Source organism: Salmo trutta, chromosome 23 (assembly GCF_901001165.1).
Source record: "Salmo trutta chromosome 23, fSalTru1.1, whole genome shotgun sequence".
Taxonomy (NCBI): domain Eukaryota; kingdom Metazoa; phylum Chordata; class Actinopteri; order Salmoniformes; family Salmonidae; genus Salmo; species Salmo trutta.
This window is the reverse complement of record NC_042979.1, coordinates 33,981,382-33,993,958: the sequence shown is the minus strand read 5'-3', so window position 1 is coordinate 33,993,958 and position 12,577 is coordinate 33,981,382. Positions and strand designations below refer to the sequence as shown.

The window sequence follows — 12,577 nt, the reverse complement described above, 5'->3', positions numbered from 1 at the left end:
TGTGGACCATCAGTGTGTTCGCTTCCCTCTCTCTCCCTGTCCACCTCACTCAGACCTCTGGCTGTGGCGTGTGTGTGATCTGGGCATGGGCTCTGTGTGTGTGTGTGTGTGCACACTCAACATCTTACTCTACTTTTTTGTGAAGCTGTGTGGCTAATCTACTGACAGCATTGATCTGGATGATCAGAGAATCTGGAGTTGATTGAGAGGGTCTAAGAAGGTGGTGTTGGTTGAGAAAATATATTTTAGTTATAGATTGAAAGACGATAGTGTACTCTTAGACTATACTCATGAAGGTCTGTGAATCTGGTATGGATTAAGTGGGTCTGTGTCTGTAGTCTTTAAGGATCTGTGTCTGGTATAGATTGAGAATCAGTGTAGTAACTGTTCTGGACCTGTTTAGCACCCCCTAGAGGCAGTTTAAGTACAGCAGCGTAGAATTTACCTGTTTGTGTCATGTGACAGGAAGCAGTTTCAGAAGTGAAGTAATGTGTAAGATGTGCAAGTGTGACAGAGTAGTTACAATCCTTCAACATACGCTTTGTAAGATGCAATGTGTGTAAGTACATTTGTTAATTAACACAAGATAAATGTTTATCACATAATTTTAAGAATTAAGAATTGAGTTGGCTGTTAGCTACTTTGCATTAGCTTCAGTGCTATTTCTCCCTATGGACACCTAGCTTAGCAATATCAAGCATACAGTTGCATTCTTGTAACTTTATTTTATATTTGACTCTAGATTGAGTACTCTTATTGCTAATTTTGTACATTTATTGCAGTTATTTTGGAAGACATTCTGTGCTCTATACTACTGTAACTGAAAACATGTACTTTTGTGTTTGTTGCAGTTTCACACTGTGATTCAAGTAAACTTCCAAAACGGCACCATGCTTCTCACAGAATTATTTGAATGAATGTTTATCTAACTGGATAGCTGGATAAGGGCTACTGTACATTTAGCGAGCCCAGTATTGTAAGACTTGTATGCCTCCACTCCTGTAGAGATCAGAAAGGAGAAATCAAATCAAATCAAATCAAATTTATTTATATAGCCCTTCGTACATCAGCTGAAATCTCAAAGTGCTGTACAGAAACCCAGCCTAAAACCCCAAACAGCAAGCAATGCATGTGAAAGAAGCACGGTGGCTGGGAAAAACTCCCTAGGAAAAACTCCTGAGAAAGGCCAAAAACCTAGGAAGAAACCTAGAGAGGAACCAGGCTATGAGGGGTGGCCAGTCCTCTTCTGGCTGTGCCGGGTGGATATTATAACAGAACATGGTCAAGATGTTAAAATGTTCGTAAATGACCAGCATGGTCAAATAATAATAATCATAGTAATTGTCGAGGGTGCAACAAGCACGTCCGGTGAACAGGTCAGGGTTCCGTAGCCGCAGGCAGAACAGTTGAAACTGGAGCAGCAGCATGGCCAGGTGGACTGGGGACAGCAAGGAGTCATCATGCCAGGTAGTCCTAGGGCTCAGGTCCTCCGAGAGAAAGAAAGAAAGAAAGAAAGAGAGAATTAGAGAGAGCATATTTACATTCACACAGGACACCGGATAAGACAAGAGAATACTCCAGATGTAACAGACTGACCCTAGCCCCCCGACACATAAACTACTGCAGCATAAATACTGGAGGCTGAGACAGGAGGGATCAGAAGACACTGTGGCCCCATCCGATGATACCCCCGGACAGGGCCAAACAGGCAGGATATAACCCCACCCACTTTGCCAAAGCACAGCCCCCACACCACTAGAGGGATATCTACAACCACCAACTTACCGTCCGAAGACAAGGCCGAGTATAGCCCACAAAGATGTCCGCCACGGCACAACCCAAGGGGGGGGCGCCAACCCAGACAGGAAGACCACGTCAGTGGCTCAACCTACTCAAGTGACGCACCCCTCCCATGGACGGCATGGAAGAACACCAGTAAGTCAGTGACTCAGCCCCTGTAAAAGGGTTAGAGGCAGAGAATCCCAGTGGGAAGAGGGGAACCGACAAGGCAGAGACAGCAAGGGCGGTTCGTTGCTCCAGCCTTTCCGTTCACCTTCACACTCCTGGGCCAGGCTATACTTAATCATAGGACCTACTGAAGAGATAAGTCTTCAGTAAAGACTTAAAGGTTGAGACTGAGTCTGCGTCTCTCACATGGGTAGGCAGACCATTCCATAAAAATGGAGCTCTATAGGAGAAAGCCCTACCTCCAGCCGTTTGCTTAGAAATTCTAGGGACAATTAGGAGGCCTGCGTCTTGTGACCGTAGCGTACGTGTAGGTATGTACGGCAGGACCAAATCGGAAAGATAGGTAGGAGCAAGCCCATGTAATGCTTTGTAGGTTAGCAGTAAAACCTTGAAATCAGCCCTTGCCTTAACAGGAAGCCAGTGTAGGGAAGCTAGCACTGGAGTAATATGATCAAATTTTTTGGTTCTAGTCAGGATTCTAGCAGCCGTATTTAGCACTAACTGAAGTTTGTTTAGTGCTTTATCCGGGTAGCCGGAAAGTAGAGCATTGCAGTAGTCGAGCCTAGAAGTAACAAAAGCATGGATTAATTTTTCTGCGTCATTTTTGGACAGAAAGTTTCTGATTTTTGCAATGTTACGTAGATGGAAAAAAGCTCTCCTTGAAGCAGTCCTGATATATTCTTCAAAAGAGAGATCAGGGTCCAGAGTGAAATGAAAATGGTAATACTTTGTCAACCAGAGCCTCAACAGAACTTTCCAAATACCTACATCTCCTCCCCCCAGCAGACTGATGGAATCCAGGTGCGAATTCATTACACCGATTCTGTTGAAAAATGTGTCTTAAACGGAACCGAACGAAGCGGGGAGGAACCTACCTGAATTTGTCCAATAGAAACTCTAATTTTCATTGCAAAACACAACTGTTTGGACTAATGATTACACCTCAGGTTCAGGTGGCATCCCTGGCCAGTATGCCCACAAAATGTTTCCACACAACATTGGCCTCTACATTGCATCGCTGAGCTCGTGCCACGGCGGGCTTCAGTGATGATGGTCCCCATGGTTGTGCATCACACAAACAAACAAACCAACAGCCACAACTAATATATTACAACTCCATAATATAGCCATATTTGCAAGCTGACCACAAAACACTCACAAACATAATTTTTGCATCTGAGTTGGTTTTATTCTGAGTTGTGTTCATTTGTGAGTTACTCCACCCACTTGTTAGGAGTGGAACGGCCCTGTGGCATTAGATAAACTCTAGTCTCAGGGGAGAGCACAGAAATAGATTGTGTAGAATTCCACATTATAGTGTGGCACCATTAAAGTAAGCAACCACTTATTTGGATTTCTCATACATTCTATTTCTATGGATGATCTCTCTGAGCCTTTGTTTACTTTTATTTTCGTCTCCACTGAGAGGAATCAAGAATCAACTGATTTGATTGAGTTGGAAAATCTCTTGAACTGAAAAAATGCAGGGACAACTTATTTGATCATTTTGTTCCATAAATTACATTTGGCAATAGGGGAGGGATTCTTATTAATACTAAGGCTAAGTGCAACAATTCAGCCTTATCCAACTAGGCCTAAGTGTAGCTTGTAAGGAAAATACAATCCCTTCTCCCAAGATTATCTCTACTGGGTCATCCAAAGACAGTGGGGGTCAAAGTTCTTGTCAGACTGACCCACAAGGTAAAGTAACAATATTTGTCTCATTGCCTGAGACATTCAAATGAATGTACGTGTTTGGGGTAAACATACTGTACCAGTCAAAGTTTGGACACACCTACTGATTCAAAGGTTTTCTTTATGTTTACTATTTTCTACATTGTAGAATAATAGTGGAGACATCAACACTATGAAATAACACATAAAATATATTTTGATTTGTTTAAAACTTTTTTATATTCTTCAAAGCAGCCACCCTTTGCCTTGATGACAGCTTTGCACATTCTTGGCATTCTCTCAACCAGCTTCACCTGGAATGCTTTTCTAACAGTCTTGAAGGAGTTCCAATGTATGCTGAGCACTTGTTGGATGCTTTTTCTTCACTCTGTGGTCCAACTCATCCCAAACCATCTCAATTGGGTTGAGGTCAGGTGATTGTGGAGGCCAGTTCATCTGATGCAGCACTCCATCACTCTCCTTCTTGGTCAAATAGCCCTTACACAGCCTGGAGGTGTGTTGGGTGATTGTCCTGCTGAAAAACAAATGATAGTACCACTAAGCGCAAACCAGATGGGATGGTGTATCGCTGCAGAATGCTGTGGTAGCCATGCTGGTTAAATGTGCCTTGAATTCTAAATAAATCACTGACAGTGTCACCAGTAAAGCACCCCCACATCATCACACCTCCTCCTCCAAGCTTCACGGTGGGAACCACACATGCAGAGATCATCTGTTCACCTACTCTGTGTCTCACAAAGACACTGCGGTTGGAACCAAAAATCTGATATTTGGATTCATCAGACCAAAGGACAGATTTCCACCGGTCTAATGTCTATTGCTTGTGTTTCTTGGCTCAAGCAAGTCTCTTCTTCTTATTGATGTCCTTTAGTAGTGGTTTCTTTGCAGCAATTCGTCCATGAAGGCCAGATTCACCCAGTCTCCTCTGAACAGTTGATGTTGGGATGTGTCTGTTACTTGAAATCTGTGAAGCATTTATTTGGGCTGAAATTGCTGGTAACTCTAATGAACTTATCCTCTGCAGCAGAGGTAACTCTGGGTCTTCCTTTCCTGTGGCAGTCCTCATGAGAGACAGTTTCATCATTGCGCTTGATGGTTTTTGTGACTGCACTTGAAGAAACTTTCAAAGTTCTTGAAATGTTCCGCATTGACTTACCTTCATGTCTTAAAGTAATGATGGACTGTCATTTCTCTTTGCTTATTTGAGCTGTTCTTGCCATAATATGGACTTGGTCTTTTACCAAATAGGGCTATCTTCTGTATACCACCCCTACCTTGTCACAACACAACTGATTGGCTCAAACACATTAAAAGGAAAGATATTCCACAAATTAACTTTTAACAAGGCACACCTGTTAATTGAAATGCATTCCAGGTGACTACCTCATGAAGCTGGTTGAGTGCATGCCAAGAGTGTGCAAAGCTGTCATATAAATATAAAATATATGTTTATTTGTTTAACACTTTTTTGGTTACTACGTGATTCCAGTATGTGTTATTTCATAGTTTTGATGTCTTCACTATTATTCTACAATGTAGAAAATAGTAAAAATAAAGAAAAACCCTGGAATGAGTAGGTGTGTCCAAACTTTTGATTGGTACTGTACATTGGACATGTATTTTGGAATAAACCCCTTTATTACGTCCTTGTCTAGAGATTAGAGTACATTTTAAAACATGAAGCATCTTTATGTGACATACCACTGACTACAAGAGGACTTCAGCCCTACATACATAATTAACCTGATTTATATTGCCTCTTATATGATATAACAATATGAAAGTTCAGAGTCTACTGAGTCATCAGTGCATCACCCATATGTATACTGAGTATACAAAACATTAGGAACACCTTACTAATATTGAGTTTCACCCCTTTTTGCCCTCAGAACAGCCTCGATTAATCAGGGCAGGGACTCTACAAGGTGTTGATAGCGTTCCACAGGGATGCTGGCCCATGTTGACTCCAATGCTTCCCACAGTTGTGTCAAGTTGGCTGGATGTCCTTTGGGTGGTGGATCATTCTTGATATATACGGGAAACTGTTGAGCTTGAAACACCCAGCAGTGTTTCAGTTCTTGACACACTCAAACCAGTGCACCTGGCATCTACTATTATACCACGTTCAAAGGCACTTAAATATTTTGTCTAGCCCATTCACTCTCTGAATGGCACACATACAATCCATGTCTCAATGGATTAAAAAGGTTTAAAAATCCTTCTTTAACCTGTCTCCTCCCCTTCATCTACACTGATTGAAGTGGATTTAACAAGTGACATCAATAAGGGATCATACTGTAGCTTTCACCTGATTCACCTGGTCAGTCTGTCATGGAAAGAGCAGGTGTCCTTTCATTACTAACCCTCATTACATACTTGAAATACAAATAACTGAATAATAATCAGCTTTCACCAATCATCAACTAATTGTTGAGCCATTTGATCGCGCTAGTTGAAGTAAGTCTATGCAGAATAACATTATCATTACATGACATCCCTATGATGACCCGTACTGGCCTTTTCTGATGGCTACTTCATTGAGGATAAATGTACGTTCTATGACTGTGATATGTGTTTATCCCACCTCTTAAGATGAATGCACTAACTGTAAGTCGCTCTGAATAAAGGAATCTGCTAAATGACTTCAATGTAAAATATATGGTGTCAGCATGACCACTTGGTCCCCATAACGTGTCCCCAGAGTACTGAGGTTATGATGTGGCAGTAGGAGTGACAGGAGGACATACAACAGGGCACTCAGACCTGGACTTTGTTCTTCACTACAACTCCCAGCCCCCTATATATACTCCCAGCCCTGACACCCGCAGTACACACCCACTACCAGACACAAGGACAAGACACAAGCTATCTTAAACAGGTAAGTCACTAGCTGCCTCTAGTCACATAGGCTACAATATATCAGGAATGAGAAACTGACTTAAATATTTTCTCCATTAACAGCCTATAGCCCGGTCATGAAGGTCCTCGTGGTGCTTGCGCTTGCTGTTTTCACTGGTGAGTGGAGAAGTTGTTTTTCAATACAGTCTTTTTTTTACAGGAATAAAGTAGAAAATGATTGTTGGACTCTAGTGTTATATCAATGACAGATGTAAACATTTAATCCGTCTAGACTGTAAACGTTTAACACCGTCTAGACTGTAAATAAAATGATCCACGGTCTCTCCTACAGGCTGCGATGCCAATGTTCTGTGGCAGGACCAGTCTAAGCAACAGCTGGACATTGTGAAAGACGCATTCTGGGACTATGTTGCCAAGGCAACACTCACGGCTGACGATGCCCTGCAGAAGATCAGACAGTCAGAGGTGGCACACGAAGTCAAGTAAGTCTCAATATGTAGAAAATAACACAATATAATAGAGTTTGATAACTACTCAACTACCTGTTTGTTCACCTGAATGACTTGCCTTCTGTATTGACCTTTCTCTCTCTGTCTCCATAGCACCAGGATCACAGAAAGTGCTGATGCTGTGAGCCAGTACACTGTGGCCATGCGTGGTCAGGTGACTCCTCTGACTCAGGACCTACTGGCCAAGCTTTCCCAGGAGGCTGAGCAGCTGAAGGCTCGTCTGGAGAAAGACCTGAGCACCATGACAGCCAAGCTGCAGCCCTACTCTGACGAGCTGAACGCGGACCTCCAGAGGCAGCTGGAGGAGATGAAGAGGGACGTGACCACCTACGCAGAGGCCCTGGACTCCGACGCGCTGAAGGCCTCTCTGCTCCAGAAGAGTGAGGAGCTGAAGGGAAACCTGGAGAAGAGTGTGCAGCAGCTGCAGGCCCAGTTGGGCCCTTACACTGAGGAGTTGAAGCAGAAAATGGACCAGAACCTGGAGGAGTTCCAGAGGAGCATGATTCCTCTGACCCAAAGCTTCCAGACCCAGCTGACCCAGAGAACCCAGGAGGTCCAGCAGAACCTGGCCCCCTATGGAGAGAAGCTGAAGAAGCTGGACCCATTGGCCCAGGACCTGAAGGCCCAACTGGCTGTTCTCTGGGACTCCTTCATCAAGAAGATCCAGTAATCGTTACTGGATCTTCTAAACAAAACCATACAGTGCCTTCGCAAAGTATTCAGAACTCTTGACATCTCCACACTGATTATACTTGGTCTCTTAGAACTGTGTACTGATTAATCATTTTCCATCAAAGTCCAAAAGGGGCAATATGTAAATGTACTGGTACATACCACTACTAGGTTGTTTCACTGTATCAGTTATGGGACTCTCCATCTCCTAACCAATATCTACATGTGACTCAGGACTATATTACAGTATTACAGAAGCTGTTAGAGAAGAAATGTAGGATTCTATCAACAATAGATTATTCACATCTACTGTTGCTCTCTTGAGAAAGGTCTCAATTTCTTCAAGCAAACTTTCTCATATCTCAGCATATTTATTTATTTATTGTCGGTATTATCATGTGTGATTTCAATAAATGAAACTCAAGAATCTGAATGCTGTTCATTTCATCAATTGAAACAATTAATTCAGTCAATGTAGGCTCTGTCAACTATGAGTAGAGAATTGAAGCAATAAGACACAAAAGCAATTCTCTCCATGTTTTGTAAGAAATGGCATCTATCCTTTCCAATATAAAGTGCCTTCGGAAAGTCTTCTGACCCCTTGACTTTTTCCACATTTTTGTTACGTTTCAGCCTCTAAAATAGATTAAATAAAAAAACTGAGCAATCTACACACAATACCCCATCATGACAAAGTGAAAACATGTTTTTAGATTTTTTTGTAAAGTAAAAAGTTTAAAAAAGTAAAAAACAGAAATACTGTATTCAGACCCTTTGCTATGAGACTCGAAATTGATCTCAGGTGCATCCTGTTTCCATTGATTATCCTTGAGATGTTTCTACAACTTGATTTGAGTCCACCTTTGGTAAATTAAATTGACTGGAATTGAACATGATTTGGAAAGGCACACACCTGTCTATATAAGGTCCCACAGATGACAGTGCATGTCAGAGCAAAAACCAACCCATGAGGTCGAAGGAATTGTCTGTAGTGCTTCGAGACAGGATTGTGTCGAGGCACAGATCTGGGGAAAGTTACCAAAAAATATCTGCAGCATTGCAAATCCCTAAGAACAGAGTGGCCTCCATCATTCTTAAATGGAATAAGTTTGGAATCACCAAGACTCTTCCTAGAGCTGGCTGCCCAGCCAAACTGAGCAATTGGGGTAGAAGGGCCTTGGTCAGGGAGGTGACCAAGAACCCCATGGTGACTCTGAAAGAGCTCTAGAGTTCCTCTGTGGAAATGGGAGAAACTTCCAGAAGGACAACCATCTCTGCAGCACTCCACCAATCAGGCCTTTATGGTAGTGGCCAGACGGAAGGCACTCCTCAGTAAAATGCACATGACAGCCCGCTTGGAGTTTGCCGAAAGGTACCTAAAGTCTCTGACTATGAGAAACAAAATTCTCTGGTCTGATGAAATCAAGATTGAACTCTTTGGCCTGAATGCCAAGCGTCACGTCTGGAGGAAACCTGGCACCATCCTTACAGTGAAGCATAGTGGTGGCAGCATCATGCTGTGTGGATGTTTTTCAGCGTCAGGGACTTGGATACTAGTCAGGATCGAGGCAAAGATGAACTGAGCGAAATTCAGAGAGATCCTTGATGAAAACCTGCTCCAGAGCACTCAGGACCTCAGACTGGGGTGAAGGTTCACCTTCCAACAGGACAATGACCCTAAGCACACAGTCAAGACAATGCAGTACTGGCTTCTTTGACACTTCTCTGTTTTCTCAATGCCATTCAAATCAGTATTGAAAAATGGTGCACGTTTAAGTTTGTTCCACCTGAGCGAGTCTGACCACAAGTCAGAGACCACTATGATGACACACCAAATGTGTTTGATGAATCGTGGGAAAAGAGAAGGAATAGGCTTTTGTAGGCTACAGTCCAAGCTATGTCTTCCAATGGTACGACTGCTGTCGGCACCCAAAGATGATCCAACTTGAATAAACGCTTGGAGGTAAGGATGACAGCAGTGGTGTAGTCTACGGCGATACGGATATCACTTATTATTGATATCTACATAGCGTATTGATGTGAATCACACTGCTGCTCTCTCATTTAGCTATTTGCACCTTATGGACTGTGGTTGTTGTGGATGGATGGCTGTTCACAAATCTAAATGTCTATTTGAACCCAATAATGATTGAAATCAAGAAGTTTAAGCTGCCTATCAATCATTGTTTTTGAAACCAGTGGACAGCCATTGAATAATGTGCTCTTGCAACAGCTGCATAGTGTGGATCACAGCCTATGGAATAAAAGTGGGGCTTTAATTGCTCAATCTAATTCATGCTGATAAAAAAATAAATCCATAGGCCGAATGGAGACATACTCAAACTCGTACACTTTTGATAGACTTAAAGGGGCAATCTGTAGTTGCTACATAAATTGTTGGACTTATAAATTACAAGTATTAATGTAAGGATTTCATTTAATCGTACTCTTAAATTTAGTAGAAAGCGATGGGTTAGAAGAAGCCTACATAACCAACCCATAAAGTAAAATGTAATATCCATGTATGTCCAGCTATGTAAACTTTAACATTGATTTATTCTGCAATAGTTAGTTCAATTGGTAACATCCATTTTTGTCTTCTTCTAATGCCTCTTAAGGGGAAAGTAATCTAAAAGTAACTGAATGTAATCAGATTACGTTACTGAGTTTGCGTAATCCAAAGGTTACGTTACTGATTACAATTTTGAACAGTTAACTGTAACGGATTACATTAGCATAAATTTATAAACAGTTTTTTTCTTTGTCATTATGGGGTATTGTGTGTAGATTGATGAGGGGAAAAAACAATTAAATACATTTTAGAATAAGGCTGTAACGTAACAAAGTGGAAAAAGTCAAGAGGTCTGAATACTTTCCGAAGGCACTGTATACAGTTGAAGTCGGAAGTTTACATACACCTTAGCCAAATACATTTAAACTCAGTTTTTCACAAATCCTGACATTTAATAACCTAGTAAAAATATCCTGTTTTAGGTAGATTAGGATCACTACTTTATTTTAAGAATGTGAAATGTCAGAATAATAGTAGAGAGAATGATTTATTTCAGCATTTCTTTCTTTCATCACATCTATTTTCTGAAGTGCACCTGTCCCTCTTGCAGCAAATCACCCCCACAACATGATGCTGCCACTCCCGTGCTTCACGTTTGGGATGGTGTACTTTGGCATGCAAGCCTCCCCCTTTTCCTCCAAACATAACGATGATCATTATGGCCAAACAGTTCTATTTTTGTTTCATCAGACAAGAGGACATTTCTCCAAAAAGTACGATCTTTGTCCCCATGTGCAGTTGCAAACCGTAGTCTGGCTTTTTAATGCCGGTTTTGGAGCAGTGGCTTCTTCCTTGCTGAGCGGCCTTTCAGGTCATGTCGATATATAGGACTCCTTTTACTGTGGATATAGATACTTTTGTACCTGTTTCCTCCAGCATCTTCACAAGGTGCTGGTGTTCTGGGATTGATTTGCACTTTTCGCACCAAAGTATGTTCATCTCTAGGAGACAGAACGCGTCTCCTTCCTGAGTAGTATGATGGCTGCATGGTCCCATGGTGTTTAGAATTGCGTACAACAGTGAGGGAAGAAAGTATTTGATCCCCTGCTGATTTTGTACGTTTGCAGATTGACAAAGAAATTATCAGTCTATAATTTTAATGGTAGGTTTATTTGAACAGGTTTATTTGAACAGTGAGAGACAGAATAACAACAAAAAAATCCAGAAACACGCATGTCAAAAATGTGATAAATTGATTTGCATTTTAATGAGGGAAATAAGCATTTGACCCCCTCTCAATTAGATAGATTTCTGGCTCCCAGGTATCTTTTGTACAGGTAACGAGCTGAGATTAGGAGCACTCTCTTAAAGGGAGTGCTCCTAATCTTAGCTTGTTACCTGTATAAAAGACACCTGTCCACAGAATCAATCAATCAATCAGATTCCAAATTCTCCACCATGGCCAAGACCAAAGAGCTCTCCAAGGATGTCAGGGACAAGATTGTAGACCCACACAAGGCTGGAATGGGCTACAAGACCATCGCCAAGCAGCTTGGTGAGAAGGTGACAACAGTTGGTGCGATTATTCGCAAATGGAAGAAACACAAAATAACTGTCAATCTCTCTTGGCCTGAGGCTCCATGCAAGATCTCACCTCGTGGAGTTGCAATGATCATGAGAACGGTGAGGAATCAGCCAAGAACTACACGGGAGGATCCTGTCAATGATCTCAAGGTAGCTGGGATCATAGTCACCAAGAAAACAATTGGTAACACACTACGCTGTGAAGGACTGAAATCCTGCAGCGCCTGCAAGGTCCCCCTGCTCAAGAAAGCACATATACATCTCCGTCTGAAGTTTGCCAATGAACATCTGAATGATTCAGAGGACAACTGGATGAAAGTGTTGTGGTCAGATGAGACCAAAATGGAGCTCTTTGGCATCAACTCAACTCGCCGCGTTTGGAGGAGGAGGAATGCTGCCTATGACCCCAATAACACCGTCCCCACCGTCAAACATGGAGGTGGAAACATTATGCTTTGGGGGTGTTTTTTTTAAATCCTTTTTAATCCATTGAGACATGGATTGTGTGTGTGCCATTCAGAGAGTGAATGGGCTAGACAAAATATTTAAGTGCCTTTGAACGTGGTATAGTAGTAGATGCCAGGTGCACTGGTTTGAGTGTGTCAAGAACTGAAACACTGCTGGGTGTTTCAAGCTCAACAGTTTCCCGTATATATCAAGAATGATCCACCACCCAAAGGACATCCAGCCAACTTGACACAACTGTGGGAAGCATTGGAGTCAACATGGGCCAGCATCCCTGTGGAACGCTATCAACACCTTGTAGAGTCCCTGCCCT

The 12,577-nt window shown here is 42.2% G+C and overlaps 1 protein-coding gene across 1 annotated transcript; it reads left to right on the top strand.

Moving 5' to 3' along the window:
- Nucleotides 1-6,490: 6,490 nt before the first annotated feature.
- Nucleotides 6,491-8,136, top strand: LOC115159856 (apolipoprotein A-I). The gene is made up of 4 exons (XM_029709920.1): nt 6,491-6,541; nt 6,625-6,678; nt 6,854-7,004; nt 7,125-8,136. Exons 2-4 carry the CDS (start codon nt 6,639-6,641, stop codon nt 7,699-7,701), a joined length of 768 nt encoding a protein of 255 aa, XP_029565780.1. The 5' UTR covers nt 6,491-6,541; nt 6,625-6,638; the 3' UTR covers nt 7,702-8,136.
- The last annotated feature ends 4,441 nt before the right edge of the window (nt 8,137-12,577 follow it).